Source organism: Lutzomyia longipalpis, chromosome 4 (genome assembly GCF_024334085.1).
Source record: "Lutzomyia longipalpis isolate SR_M1_2022 chromosome 4, ASM2433408v1".
Taxonomy (NCBI): domain Eukaryota; kingdom Metazoa; phylum Arthropoda; class Insecta; order Diptera; family Psychodidae; genus Lutzomyia; species Lutzomyia longipalpis.
The window spans coordinates 13,997,145-14,011,427 of NC_074710.1; the positions used below are offsets into that span (position 1 = coordinate 13,997,145).

The following is a 14,283-nucleotide window of genomic DNA, read 5'->3' on the forward strand; positions in this document are numbered from 1 at the left end:
TTTAACCGACACTGGCTCACTTTCAAATGCTCAAAATGTAACATTTTTTTTAACATTCAAGCTGTAAATTGTACCTAATAAAAAACAAATATTTTTGGATTATCATGTTTTATTTGTTAATCATTTTCATTTGACTAGTATTTAAATTTATTATAAACTTCCGATAACATCGCCATAAAGAATAAAAATAATAATGTAAAATACAAATTGCTATTATGTCTGTGTAACTGGCGAAAATATAATATTTTCATCAAAATATTAAAAAAATATATAACAATTAGTAATAGATAAGAGGCAATATAAGTAATAATAATAGTTATAAACTATTTAAATAAAAACTTTTTTTTTTTACTTCTTCATCCCTAAATTAATTAATAATTCCTCTCACACATTTTTTATGTTTTTCGGTTAACAGTTGGTATGATTTGTTCAATAAGTTGGATTTTTTTCTAGTTATTATCTTTTTTCTTACATAACACTCAAAAAAAAAATATAAAAAATGCTTCCGTGATATTTAAGTACAACCTTCTTCTCAATAAAATATATTAAAAAAAATAATACATAAGAGTAAAAAAATGAAAGAGGAATTTTTTGAATCAGTTTAATGTTTCATCAATTAAAGCAGAGCGAATGAAAATAAGGGATATATAAATGTATTGTATAGACATAATTATACGTATTTATATTTAAACTAGGATAAATAATAGCTTAAAAAAAGCTCAAAGTCGCAATCCATATCATCACAAATTAAAAAAAAAATAAGCTTAAGTTTTTTTTTAATCAATCTCTATTTTTTTTTACTTGGCCCAAATTATGAAATTGTAAAAGAATGAAAAAAAAAGTTTCGCAATTTATCAAATGATTTTACTCATTTCTCATATGGAAAATCTATATATATTCAATGAATCAATTGGGGTTATTGGGGCTCATGTATTCTTGTAAATAAATCAATGAAAAAACTTCCATAACATTTTATAAAAAATGCAAACAAAGGAACGTATTCTGCAACTAAAAATTCTTAAAATTTCAAAACAAATTCTTTAAACCAGGATTTCTTGGTTGCTGAATACGAAACAATGACGTCATGTCTTTAAATGCACCATGAATGCCACTGACGTCATGGTGTGCATTTTGAAAGAAATATTTGCTGATTTTTCTCATCAGCTGATCTTATTGCAAAATTGGATAGGAAGTTTCTTGTTATTCTTTTTAATCTTCTCTAATAACGTGGTGTCCTTATTGCTTCTTTAAATTGGAGGTTTTCTCATAAAAAGCATAAAAATCCCTAATTGTTTCTATTTCAAAAATTGTATTATGTGCTTTTAGAATTATTTTTGCGCATTTTTTTCCTAAAAATAATTTACATATCTTATTATTTACAGTCGCTCTGTGAAGAAATTTTAATGAAAGTTATTAAATGAAAAACTAATTACAATCTGGAATACCTTTTTGTTTATCTACACTATAAACATTTTTTTCACTTAATATTAATTGCTATTATATTTTATTCTAATATTTTTATCTAAACTTTATTACATTTTAGTGTTGAGGATTTTCACACTTCGATGAATCCTACAGGCTTTTTTATATAGGTTTTTTTTTCTTTCATTTTGTATTCTTCTATTCTTTGTGATTTTTGGGTAGGTTTCTTAAGAAGGAAAATGCTTTTCCCATGGAAGTATCATTCGATGGTTAAATACCTTTTTCTTACCCTAGAAAAATATTACAAAAAAAAAGAAAGAATTGTTGTAAACCAAATAATAAACCAAATATGTACGTAAGAGGTGATGAAAAAAAAAACTTGATTTTTATGTACATTCTGTTTTCTTTTCAATAAGTATAGAATTTCTTATCCCTTTTCCAAAATTTCTTAGCCAATTATTTACAAATAAAAGAACAAAATTTAATGGTAGGTTTAGAATATGGTTTTTGTTGTAAATCTCCAAAGTATTTTCCAAAATGTGAACCAGACCCATGTAAAGTGTGCTAAATGTCTCTAGAAATTTGATATTTCACGCGAAAAGTAACTTATATCATTGAGCTTTGGTGAACACTGCTGCTGAATTGGAGGCATTGGGGCTCGTTGTTTGCGCGATTCTCCAACTTTTTTTTATCGCAATGCATTGCAAATGATAAAAAATTGTGGGTTTCTCTCTCACTCATATCGCATTTTTTTACCAACTAAATAGGAAAACAGAACTACGCAACAACCAACTATTTACATGAAAATTTTAATATAGAAAAAATAAATTTCTAGACATATGATAAACTAAAAATTATAACTTTTAAAGTTGAAACTCTCTTTGCAATTTTATATTGCTCTTCATTTCACGCAAAAATTATTTTGCAATCAAAAAAAATAAAGAGCACTAAATTGCAAACAAGGCTTCATATACATTTGTGAATAACCAAACAAAATGCAGAGATAATAATTTGCATTCAGAAATTAAAGCGGAAGGAATTAATTAAAATAATAATATACACGACTTGTAAACTTATGAGGGGCATTTAATTTTTTTGATTTTCATAGCGAGTTGTATAAATTTTAGACTATCCTATTAGTAATGTATGATACCTAACATAGAAGTTATCATATTCTTCCATCAGACAATGACAAATAAAATTATTGTAAAAGTTACAACGTCACCATGCACGCTAATGTAAAGCTGTAAATGAAGTTCTTTTGTTTTATTTTACCCATTGTAATTCTAAATCTTAATATATTGGGAAATCGTTGATATCGGTAAATTGTTGGAATACATAGGTATGTATTTATTACAAATGAAAAATTATAACGTCAAATGGGTTAATTTTTTTTAATACAGACATGTAATTTCTGTAAAATTCTTTCTCATCAAATCCAATCAAATGCCCTTCATAAAAAGCTCCTTGAGCTCCGTAGATTACCAATAAAACAAAAAAAAAGAAATTCCTACACTTAACAAGATAAGAAATTATTGAATTACTGAATCATGCTCCCCATTCATGCAATGGACCTTAAATGATTTGCCCTCGGTGAAGGGATGATTTTTTTTGTCATCAGTACATACCATTGGATGTTCTGCTCGTGTGGGAGCTAGCATAATTTTTGGGTGCATTCGTAAATGGTGATGGCTTTGGAAAATCCGTAACGGCATGGAATCTCATGGCGAATCTTGCCTCTAGATCAATCACCATCCTTCCATTCCCTATGCTCTCGCTATTATCACTCATTGTTGCTCCTGTTGATGATCTTATGGAAGAATGCCTCTGTGGCGGAACTGGAGGAACGTTACTGGCGTTCTATAAGTATGTAAATCAATAAATTAGTTTAAAAGAACACACACACCCAACTCTACAAAAAGACTTCTTGGTAAAATAGTCAAACAAAATTCTCATAAAAATTGCAGAAATATTTCACAGAGCAGAAGGTAAACTGATAAGGTTTGCGATAAGACATGTGGTATGATAAGAGCACAAAGTAATATGATTAGAGGTTACAAGAATAAGCAATAGCACAAAAAATGGACACAGAGGCACACAAAATTACATTGACTTGTCGCGTGACAGGTGGCGGAGGCGCTGGACACGTTCTATGTGGTGGCAATGGGGGTGCAACATTCCCATTTACCGCAGTAACAACCTTGGTTTCGCTGGGTCTGACTACACCGCCGGGGATTTGATGCCGTAATTGTTCCTTAAGCGCTGAAACATTGTTCAAAGACGATGACGTAGTCTGTGGATCGGAAATTGGGGTGGAGAGGGTATTTGTAGGAAGATTGGAGAGATTTGTATTGGAGATACTGCGAACTGGTGGTGGAGGCGGTCGACTAGCAGGTGGCCGTGGTGGTGGAGCAACAGTTGGACGTCCTGTAGGGGCAACAATAAAAAATGATGAGAGTATTCGACAAAGATGCATTTTTGCAAACATACCTGAGGGCCTTCCATTGACATGGATGGACTCTTGTGACGATTGGAAGAGTTGTTGCGTCCCTCGAAGTGTCCCAAAATGACTGCCTGTTGGGAATACAGGTCCACCAAGATTCGACGGCGTCGCCGGAGGTGATCTATGTAAAAGGAATTCACAGAGAATGTCATCAACTCTCATTATTTTTCACCCTTTTCACCACATTCATGATGTTTGATAGAAAAATAGTGAGTTTTTCTTTGGGATAGGACCGTGTAGATCTTATGAGTGTTTATATCTTTTTAAAAAAAATTAAATTGAAATGGAAGAGAAAAAGTGGAAAAATAAAACACACACTATATTCCAAACTAAAAATCTCACGTGTCTCGAGTGAGCTCGAAAAAATAGTACGTTCCATCCCGGTTAAGGCGCAGCAGCATAAAAGATTATTTTTATCTATTAATTTTTTCCAATCGACTCTCATCATTTTGCTTAGCGTGCTACGCCACAACTTTTGCACCACACAAAAGAGCAAAAAGAAATAAAAATAAATATTTTAAGGAAGGGCTTTTAAGTACCTGGGTGACTTCATGCTGTGATGCCTTGCCACAGAGGTTTTTCCAGGGGCACCTCCTGGTGGAGCTCCGGGTGGTTTTGGTGCCAAATTTGGTTTTCCGTGATTTGGTTTCTGCACCTGATGCACTTGATTGGCCATCGTGTTGAAAAGGGAAGATTTATTGGCCACAGCTCCACTTGATACCCCAACTGAGGAACTCTCCCCATTTCCTGAAGGTTGCCTAATCGAAAGAATAAATATTTAGAGCATAAAAAAGGTATGTACTTTTTAATTGATCACAAAGGGTATATGCCTATAAACTAACCCTGAAATTATATTTTGGAGTCTTTTCGCTTCCGGAGATTGCGATGAACCCCCTCGTGGAGATTCAATGTCCGGAGGTGTCTGTAAATGGAAAGAAAACAGGTTGCTTATAAATAATTCTAGCATGTGCCCACCCCATTAAGATTGTCTTACAAGTGTGCTTGTTTTAAGCGGCGGATTTGGGGGAGGACCTCGATTGATCTTCAAATTAGCTTCCGTAACGCTCTTCTGCTGCTGTTGCTTCTGCTTTTTTAGAGTTAAATGTTTTGTGAGCTCAGAATTAAAATCCAGAGCTACATTATCATTTACCCTCTCATTCCGGCTCGCCTCAGCATCCACCGTATCCCGCGCTGGTGACACCGGACTCACTTGACCAACTCCTGAAAAAAAAAACAAAGAAAGGGAAAACCGTTATGTTTTACTCAATATTCAGGATCATTCTTCATTGCTTAATCATATAAGCAATAATTTAAAATATTCTTAGCATCTTGGGGTGCAAAATTGAACCAAAAATAGAATTTTTACATTGAGTATTTTTAGAGAAAAAGCCCCCAACGCTGCAGCATTGCGACTGTCTCATGCATTGACAATCACCATGCTGGAGCGAATGAGAATTGCCTGGCATTTAAGCAGTTTTTATGACATCATTTCAAGTGCCTCGGAGTCATTGATGACTAATGCGCGCGACAAAAAGATTTGTATGTGATCTCCTTGAGGCGCGTTCACAAAATCATGCACATGGACTACAAATTGTCCTATAAATGGGTCAATGGTCATTAGAAATCCTGATGGAATGCAAGAAAATGGGGGAGATTGAGAATTGGATTCACGGAATTGTCGTGAGAGGTGTTTAATGAGAATCTCTTGAGAGTTATCGCTTCAAATACTTTTGTCCTCTCCATCACGCCTTTGTTGAGAAAGTTCCTTTGTTTGTCTTCCGGATGTGTACATCCGGAAGCCCTGACCTGTGAGAAGTTTCTATGTTTTGCAACGAAGACTTACCCCTCGCACCAACAGGCTTAAGCTTTGGCATTGATGACATTCCCTCGAATATCCCCGCAAGTTTGGGCCAATCTGCCCTTGGAGCTCCATCGACTCCATCCGGACGTCTTCCTGGTTGTCGTGCTGGACTTGCATTGTTCGACACGAGCTTCCCAGAAATGACGGGAGCACTTTTATCCACAGTGACGGTCTTCTTGAGCTTTGTACCCTTCTGAATGGACTGCAATAGCGCACTCCGGGCATCTCCACCCGTTGAGCCACCACCAATTTTTGCTAAAGGCTGCGGCGGTGGCGCTGGCGGGGCAGGTGGTGGAGGCACAGCCATATCACCTTGCGCGATTAACACACACGAAATTTTACCTCTCTGGCCAAAGCCCACTTATCACTCCCAACAAGAGACCTTCCTATTTGACGTGGGTGTTTTCTTCACGGAAAACGCATGGAAAAGACACGAAACTGTATCACACTACGCCCTGGGCATGACGCCAATCTTTACACAGGGCCTCAAATGACCCAATGCAGTGGGCAGTATGCACCACAAAATGCTCAAAATGTGTTTTTTTGGCACTTTCACTGAAACAAGTCTATCGCCATGACTATCACGAAAAAATCACGTACACGGACAATTTTGCACGCGACTTTGGGTATATTTTCACAATCTTCACCCATACACGGAATTCACGGACACTCACGCCTCACTACGGATCATCTAATTCTACTTTATTTACTGTTTTATTAGAAATTTCCCAGCATTTTGCTTTTTTTTCTCCGCAGGAGATATTATAAAATTTGCTGACAGACTGACAGATTTTACTGTGATGTGAAGTTAGCTGTAACAGCTACAAGAAAAGTGAAAATTCAAAATAAAAAATTTTATTTCCCGTTGGTAATGGTCCATAGAAGATTGTGGAGGAAGGAGCTACTTCTCAATCACATCTGAAAGGATTTTGGCCAAGTCTGCACTCTCTCCGCTGTCTCTATCTGCATGGTAAGTAAATCAAAAATTAGTTTAAACAAAACTAAAAATTTTGAATACAATCCTTATTGTTATCACGTACTTGGCACACGTACAGGGATGATCAAATCTCGGCATTCTGGACTAGATTTCAAGAGATCCTCGATATATTTGCAAAATTTCTCGTATACTTCTTCAGCCAGGATCTTTGATTCACTATCCTGGTTTTTTATTCCTTCATAGAAGGAGAGAAGGGGCGTTGCTGCTTCTGCCACGACATAGTAATTTTGGGGAAGGAGCTTATATACCGAATTTTTGTATATACGATTTGTCGTTCCTGCTCGATCACGCCTAGTTCCTTCCAGATTAGCGATTGTTTGAATTTTGTTACTTGCATCAGAGAGCAATGGAGGAAAGTAAAGATCCCTGGGAAGCACCAATAGAAGCTTCTTTACTGGAATCGTAATACCTTCTTTGTCTTCAAAGTCATTGATTCTTTCCACGATCCCCTTATTTCCATCTCCCCTGTGAGGGAGAATTATGTTGAGGTATCCGTGGTAGAAATTTTCTGCCATTCCACTTGCACGATCCAAATCATAAGAATTTCTTAAGAATATTTTCTTAGCTAAGAGCGTTTTATCATCCCAGTTCTGACAGAGGAACAATATAGTGGCATATATAGCAGAATATATAGTAAAACTGCAAAGATCATCGTATTTCTCAAGAGAAATATAATAGACCATTTGGCAGGTCATTATGATTAAATAGGGCCAGCTATCATTAAAATACATTTTAGCTTGCCTATTTACATCATTTTTGCGCGGAATGGTATCCCTGATGAAGTGAATCAAGTACCAGAGAAACTTTCCGGTAGACACAAGAGTCAGAAGAAAGATAACATTATGCAGTGAAAGTTCTGTAATTATTTTTTACATAATTAGAACAATTTTCAAATCAATCCTTTGATTATTCTTATACTTACCTTGCATTTGAGCTTAGATGTGCTGCCCAAATTGGCAGTAAAGTTTAATACACTCTGATTATTTGGTGGAATATGATTCCTATGGAACAGAAGCCATCCGAGTCAACTTTTGAAGTGCTAGAAATATGCTAGAATTTGCCAGCTGATGTCATTTTCAATGTCAATAGTGCCACATAAAAACACAAAAGACCAGTTTCCTCTTAAATTTTCCCCAAGAAAAACTTCAAAACCGCCGTTGGTCAGGAAGTGGATGATGTGACTGTACCAGGAATTGTGTGATGAGTCCACTGCAATCCCAAATGGAAGCCCAAAGCAACGCGTCTTTCCTCAGATACTTTGGAGATTTTCTAGGTAAACAAGGAAGCATAATTTTATTCAAATGAGGATTTTCATAAATGAGCATATGGTCAGGACAGGAATTACATCAATTAGACTACTCCATCTCTGTTGTTTCTTGCAGGTCAATACATCGATCTGGACTACTCAATATGGCTATATAGACTACTTACGCCCCTAGTAATCACCTTCATGCTACCCCTGGTGTTCGTTGGACTGATTTATTTCACTTCAATTTTTCTCTACATTTACAAATTGCACAGGTAAGCAATTTTGCAGATTCGTAAGTACACGTGGATTTACATATAAAACTTGTCCCCCTTTTGCTGTTGCATAATTGCTTTCGGTATAAATAGAGAAATTTCCTAAAATTGATGAGTAGCGCCAGAACATTTCTCTTATCAAGCCATTACTTATACTCGAATTGATTGCTATAGATAAAGATTTCTATTCTTCTGCGTAAACATCCATCCTGACTCAAACGGACCTACTCATACGGAATATACCGCGATAGTTTATCGAGATATAGTGATAAGGATTTGAGGAATTTTCGCAATATCTAGGGAGATAAGGAAATTAAACAAAATAAAGACTAATCCAGAACTAGAAGTTAGAATTTTTAATGTTTTTTTGTATGCAGAACTTTTACTGGAATTTTTGTATACCAAAAAAATTAAAAAATATATATATTAAAACAGCAAAAATCCATATAATTGATATTATAAATTCTTTTTGTAGACAAATCATCATGCAAGCAGTGTCTAGTGATCTGGACTTTTGGAACGTTGGTCGAAAAATTGTTTCCGCAGTCTGGGATGCCCATGCGTGGCTCTACCATGGCTATGAAGTTAATGGCCTGCACCATCTGCCGACTGAAGGACCAGCACTCATTGTCTACTACCATGGTGCCGTCCCCATTGATATGTACTACTTTGTTGCACGCGTTCTCCTAGCTAAAGATCGCTTAATTTACACCGTTGCTGATCGGTTTCTCTTTAAAATCCCTGGCTGGGGAATCATCAGTGATGCCTGCAAGGTAAGCCCTGGCACTATTCAATCGTGCACAGCAACACTACGTGATGGGAATCTTCTTGCCATCTCTCCGGGTGGTGTATACGAAGCCCAATTCGGTGATAACTGCTATGAATTACTGTGGAAAAATCGCATTGGATTTGCAAAAGTTGCCCTCGAGGCACGTGTCCCCATCATTCCTATGTTCACTCAAAATTTACGAGAAGCCTTCCGATCGGTGGGTATCATGAGGCGGTGGCTTATTAAATTCTACAATGCCACGCATATCCCCTTGAGACCGATTTATGGAGGTTTTCCCGTTAAATTACGTACCTTTCTGGGTCCACCTATTCCATATGATCCAAATCTCACGCCGGAAGAACTTAAGCAGAAGACTGCCTTTGCAATTGAGGAACTAATTAATAAACATCAGAGAATTCCTGGTGGGATTTTTCATGCTCTGCTCGATAGATTTAGTTTTTTACGAAAACGAAAAGCAACCGACTGAGAGCACAAAAATTCGTTTACAAAAACTAAAAATAAAACACAGAAGTGCAAAAAAGACCGTTTCGGATCACAGATAAGAATGAGTTTTTAACAATCGTAAAAGTTTCATCAAAGGAAAAAAATGCGCCAATATATTTTTTAAATGTAAAAGAAACCTTAGCATGCAATTATATGAAAACTCATACCTTTACTTTTGAATATTAATTGGAGAATTTAAGTTAAAACAGAAAAAAAGAATTCCATTTGCATTACCAATTTTTTCAAAATTTATAAACATTAAGTATAATAAAAAATAAAACGTTAATAACAAAATTAAAAAAAAAATGGGTATGAAGGAAGGGCCAGAGATTGTAAGTAATAATATTAATTTACAAAGAGTAATTGGTTGGGGTCATTATGAGGTTTGGTTAAACATCTTGATTGCTTTAACGATTTCTGTTGCTAATTCTTCTATACTTCTAGCTGAAAAAATTTTACGAATGGAGTTTCCTCTTTTCTGTATGGGCTAATTCGGCTAATTATGCGAGTCCAGATTGTTTCCTCAAATAAGACAGAAATACTAATACAGGAACGAGTAAACTCCTTAAACTATTTTTTTCTTTCTGTGATCACACCCTTTAGATACTTTTAGACCATTGCCATCTTTTAAAGTTAGGCAAATTCCAACGTGAATATATTATATCGAATTTCTTTTTTACTCGATTCTAATACGTATATAGATCAATTTTATTTTATTTTCAACTCTGTAAGATTTTTGGGAGAAATACCCTCGCCATTTTTTTTATTGTATTTATTCATACTGCGAACCACCTTTGCCGGATGTGTTCGGCAATGAACACAAGGAAGCTAAGCAAATGGCCGTACATGAGGATGATAAAGGCTCCTTGGAGGTGATTAACAGTCAAGGCAGTATCCTTTTCTGTATTTACAAAATTATTTTTGTCGCTATTTTACTTAATTATTTAATAATGAAAATAAAAAAAAAAAGATTTTACAACAAACTCACCGTTTTTTGAGGGTGATTTTATCTGTGAAATTATTGTGATGTTGTATATGAAGTCGTTGTATAGCTTAAAAAGAATTCCACAGTCCTTGAGAATGCTGATGACGTCATTAAAATTCAACAGAAGGGGAAAGCCTAAGACAAAAATTATTATTATTTAATTTTAAAAATACAAGAATATCCTCACCTTTGGTAGTAATAATTTCCATCGGATTGGAAAAGACATTTTCCGGAAACCCAAAGATTTTAGAATTGTATTGATTACTGAGGACAAACATCCTATTTGCTAGGAGAATTTGCTTCCCTTCTTTAACACGTTCCAAACTTTCTAATGTACGCTGAAAGTTAATGGAAGTGTTGAAACTCTTGCTAATTGTCTGATCAATGGGTTCATCATTCATGAACCAGTCCAAATATTCAATAGGTCCTCCGAAAGGTAGTCCAGAGGTCAGAATTTTGTTCAGAGAGTCAATTTGATCTTCGTAAGCGGGATGTGTGAATACTGTAATGAGCTTCGAGGTGTATATGGTATTGATGTTGAGAGCATAAAGAGCAAGGGTGAGGAATACTGTACGCAGAGGGATACATTGAGGGCGGTTATTTGCACTGATGCTTAGAGAAAGTTGCCAAGCATTGAGCATGCATAGGATAAAGAAGCCATGATGGCGATCCTCATGCTGAGAATACTTTCCAAGGATGTACCAAATAGTACCAGCCATGACGAAGGAGAATAGAATGAGCATCCATGTGCTAGTGAGAAAAATAGCCAGGAGTCCTTTCCATGGTGCTCTATGGTCAGCTAGTGGGGCAAACCATGTATAGCTATCCTCTAGATAGGTGACAGATTCCCCGAAATTCTCGAGATCATTGTCCGGAAAGAAGGATCCAATGAGTACGTCACATCTTCTTTCAACCAACTCATTCAGAAGATTTGTTGGCACACCATCTTCAATCTCTCCGCGGCTCATATTTGTGCACTGAATTTTTGTGTCAAATTTCATCTGCGCTTGAATGATACGAAGCATGGAGATTTCAATCCCAGTTGAGCAGCCTTCATTTACAAATGGTGGTGAAATTTGGCAACAGAATTTAAGATTACAGTCATTCAGGGTCATTGGAGTATTTTCCAGGGCGTTTTTTTGGAGGAGAGACAATTCCCGAATTTCTCCGTCGCGACAAGTTGTCAACCATTTAGCCATAATCTTTTCTGTAATAAAAGAATATTTGTTTTTACTTAATGGAGAAAATGATCAATTGAATAAATCCCAATTACAATTACAAAATTAACTTAAATAAAAACAACAAATTGCCATTTGAAAAATTGCAGACAAATGAAAAACTTTCGTAACTAATAAATAAATGATCCAAAAGTCTATAATTTTAATAATAAATTAAATGATTTGGTTTAGATTAGATTAGATTAAAATAAGGGGGCGGCTGCATGAGCAGCCGACTGCACCCAGGCCTCTATTTGGGCCCCTTATGCAATCCAAATGATTTGGTTTTGTCGGTTTTGTTTATAAAAATTTTATTTATAATTTTATTTAGGTCAGATATGTATAAATCACTTATTTTTAAACTTACCACATTGTCCTCCATCATTCATTTGATAAAGTTTGCTTGTGAAAATATCATACGTAACGACGTCTGTTGCAAAGGCGCTAATCACCTCGGATATGTCGAATTTTGTATGCAGTTCTTGGAAAAAATTTTCAGCAAATGAATGAAGACCTTGTGCTAAGGACAGAGGTTGTAGATTACTAAAAAGAATGAGGAACTTTGCACGCTGAGTCCATACAATAGATTTCATGAGTTTTTCGCCGATAAAACTGATAATCTACAAACGAATACTTCTTTAAAAATACGCACAAAAAACAAGAACTTGTACAAAATACCTTTGCCTTACTATCAGTGACGATGATAAAATAATCAGATGGTGTGATTGGCTTGAAAAACTCCTCATCGAAATTCTCTTCACGTACATCACTATCTGCAGTAACACGAATGAGGGTTTCCGTAAAGAAATTCACATTGATTAAATTATTTGCAATGTTGAAAAACTCATTTTCAATATCCCTTGCGGGTCGTGTAAGATTATTCAAGTGGACGATGGTGATGGATTTGGTGCGAAGTACGCGGTTCTCTTTGAAGTAGAAACTTGCAATGCTCTTAATACACTCAACACCACCTTTCCATGTCCTAGGGCCGCGAACATTTCTACTACGCAAATAAACTACTCCTTTAACTCTTAAGGGAGTCTCAAAGAAAATATAAAGCATAACGAGGAACGCTAAGAAATGAGAGCGCTTCATTATTTTTTACAAAAGGAACACTTGAAACTCCAAGCAGCAATGTAGATAAAGTGCATGTTTTAGTGCTTTTTTAGTTAGAAAACATGCTAAACAAGGATTTGCAGTTTCATGAAAAAAACTCGATGGTAAATGAAAATTTCCTGGAATTATTATAATTAATGAGAATAATGTGCCCATACTTAGGAAATTCAGGATTTTGTGGCAGGATTTCAAATGAAATTGAGATTGATAGAATTTGAATAAGTTTTCATTAATTTATAGATATGTTTTATTAGTTATTTTCTATATTTCTTTAACATAATAAAAGTTTCCTTAAATTTTTTTCACGCCACTATTTTTTACGATTTTCATGCAGAACATGTAGTTCATGTTTTTCGTGTTTGTCCATAGAAGAGTACACAAAATTTACTTTATGGTATGCAATTATATTTCCGACTATAATAAACATACATAAATCGCAAAATTATACCTACAAATTATATACAATATACCAAGCCTCTAAATTCATACACTTTACAAAATCTATTTACGTTGAGGCGAAGTGAATGAAATTGAACATTAAAGGAGCTTCCTTCATTTACGTATAGATTTACACGTAAATTGAATAACTTCGCGCCTTGGGGACTTTTGGGACTGATAAAGAACTCACGGAGGTGTCTGAACTTTATACGAGGGTATTTTGTTCATTCACCAATAGATTGCTTAATTATTTTGATAGGTGTGTGAATTGAATTTTATTGCCTCGAGTATATTTGAATTGCTTTTTCACAAGTTAAGAAAAGTATTTGAAATTATTGAAAATCGACAGGAAAAACGGGAAAAACACATATCCAGAAAAAAATGAATGGATTTGTAGTGCATGCAGTTTTTTTTATTAATTAACGGGAGTCCTTTCTTGCGATGGAAAGTATAAAAGTATTCCGATTTATCCATTGTATCAGTTACCTTCTGAAAGTTAGCTGTGTTTCTTTCAGACACAGCTTTTGTATACCGAGCAAAATCGAAAGTCGTCAGATCGGGCTCAAACTTGGGATGAGCTCGAATTAGGGTCCCCACATTCCAAAAAACGTATGCGCCAAAAATAAGTTTTTTCCGGCCGGCCGTCCGGCCCTCCGGATTCCAAACTTAAATTGCAAGAGAACGGTGATAGATAGAGACTTGCGGTAAACGGCAAAGTTTAAAAATATTGACCTGAAGAAATCCGATTATGAGGTCAAATCCACCCCCCCACCCCCCCGTCCGCCATTTTGAATAACCTCAAAATTTTGTTTTCGCTATATCTCAGCCCCTGTATTATCTAAAAATCTGAAATTTTGATATGTTGTAGGGGCCATCAAGAGCTTTCCAACGATACCTCATTTTCGAAAATCGGTCAAGCCGTTTAGTCAATATGGCCGCCACAATTTTTC

General features: G+C 35.4%; 4 protein-coding genes across 9 annotated transcripts; 1 reads left to right on the forward strand and 3 right to left on the reverse strand.

Annotated features, from left to right (window-relative positions):
* Nucleotides 1-91: 91 nt before the first annotated feature.
* Nucleotides 92-6,585, reverse strand: LOC129796554 (uncharacterized). Of its 6 annotated transcripts, none has more exons than XM_055838605.1 (9): nucleotides 5,769-6,585; nucleotides 5,076-5,146; nucleotides 4,920-5,009; nucleotides 4,768-4,847; nucleotides 4,465-4,683; nucleotides 3,913-4,046; nucleotides 3,623-3,849; nucleotides 3,051-3,282; nucleotides 92-1,712 (listed from the first exon to the last, which is right to left on the reverse strand). In XM_055838605.1, exons 1-9 carry the CDS (start codon nucleotides 6,091-6,093, stop codon nucleotides 1,708-1,710), a joined length of 1,383 nt encoding a protein of 460 aa, XP_055694580.1. In that variant the 5' UTR covers nucleotides 6,094-6,585; the 3' UTR covers nucleotides 92-1,707. The 6 variants fall into 6 exon arrangements, with proteins under 6 accessions (XP_055694580.1, XP_055694578.1, XP_055694579.1 ...); XM_055838603.1 differs by having other exon boundaries at nucleotides 3,530-3,849; XM_055838604.1 differs by having other exon boundaries at nucleotides 4,920-5,146.
* A 40-nt stretch (nucleotides 6,586-6,625) lies between these two features.
* Nucleotides 6,626-7,821, reverse strand: LOC129796563 (stimulator of interferon genes protein homolog). The gene is made up of 3 exons (XM_055838618.1): nucleotides 7,706-7,821; nucleotides 6,827-7,639; nucleotides 6,626-6,749 (listed from the first exon to the last, which is right to left on the reverse strand). Exons 1-3 carry the CDS (start codon nucleotides 7,710-7,712, stop codon nucleotides 6,688-6,690), a joined length of 882 nt encoding a protein of 293 aa, XP_055694593.1. The 5' UTR covers nucleotides 7,713-7,821; the 3' UTR covers nucleotides 6,626-6,687.
* A 121-nt stretch (nucleotides 7,822-7,942) lies between these two features.
* Nucleotides 7,943-10,560, forward strand: LOC129796562 (transmembrane protein 68). The gene is made up of 3 exons (XM_055838617.1): nucleotides 7,943-8,056; nucleotides 8,166-8,304; nucleotides 8,780-10,560. The coding sequence occupies exons 1-3, from the start codon at nucleotides 7,984-7,986 to the stop codon at nucleotides 9,558-9,560; spliced, it is 993 nt and encodes a 330-aa protein (XP_055694592.1). The 5' UTR covers nucleotides 7,943-7,983; the 3' UTR covers nucleotides 9,561-10,560.
* On the reverse strand, nucleotides 10,268-12,168 carry LOC129794529 (uncharacterized). The gene is made up of 3 exons (XM_055835281.1): nucleotides 12,147-12,168; nucleotides 10,750-11,769; nucleotides 10,268-10,697 (listed from the first exon to the last, which is right to left on the reverse strand). Exons 1-3 carry the CDS (start codon nucleotides 12,166-12,168, stop codon nucleotides 10,522-10,524), a joined length of 1,218 nt encoding a protein of 405 aa, XP_055691256.1. The 3' UTR covers nucleotides 10,268-10,521.
* Between the last annotated feature and the right edge of the window lie 2,115 nt (nucleotides 12,169-14,283).

What these genes read in the sequence shown, in the direction of transcription:
- LOC129796554 (XM_055838599.1), bottom strand. Translation starts at nt 6,093, where the DNA reads ATGGCTGTGCCTCCACCACCTGCCCCGCCAGCGCCACCGCCGCAGCCT. An exon ending in CTCCAAAATATAATTTCAGG is followed by an intron (nt 4,684 to 4,767) that starts GTTAGTTTATAG and finishes TCTTTCGATTAG; the next exon opens with GCAACCTTCAGGAAATGGGG. An exon ending in CACAGCATGAAGTCACCCAG is followed by an intron (nt 4,047 to 4,464) that starts GTACTTAAAAGC and finishes CCTTTTACATAG; the next exon opens with ATCACCTCCGGCGACGCCGT.
- LOC129796563 (XM_055838618.1), bottom strand. An exon ending in CATCCCTGTACGTGTGCCAA is followed by an intron (nt 6,750 to 6,826) that starts GTACGTGATAAC and finishes CTTACCATGCAG; the next exon opens with ATAGAGACAGCGGAGAGAGT.
- LOC129796562 (XM_055838617.1), top strand. Translation starts at nt 7,984, where the DNA reads ATGAGTCCACTGCAATCCCAAATGGAAGCCCAAAGCAACGCGTCTTTC. An exon ending in ATACTTTGGAGATTTTCTAG is followed by an intron (nt 8,057 to 8,165) that starts GTAAACAAGGAA and finishes TGTTTCTTGCAG; the next exon opens with GTCAATACATCGATCTGGAC. An exon ending in TACATTTACAAATTGCACAG is followed by an intron (nt 8,305 to 8,779) that starts GTAAGCAATTTT and finishes TTCTTTTTGTAG; the next exon opens with ACAAATCATCATGCAAGCAG.
- LOC129794529 (XM_055835281.1), bottom strand. Translation starts at nt 12,168, where the DNA reads ATGAATGATGGAGGACAATGTG. An exon ending in GAATGATGGAGGACAATGTG is followed by an intron (nt 11,770 to 12,146) that starts GTAAGTTTAAAA and finishes CTTTTATTACAG; the next exon opens with AAAAGATTATGGCTAAATGG. An exon ending in GGAAATTATTACTACCAAAG is followed by an intron (nt 10,698 to 10,749) that starts GTGAGGATATTC and finishes TTTTTGTCTTAG; the next exon opens with GCTTTCCCCTTCTGTTGAAT.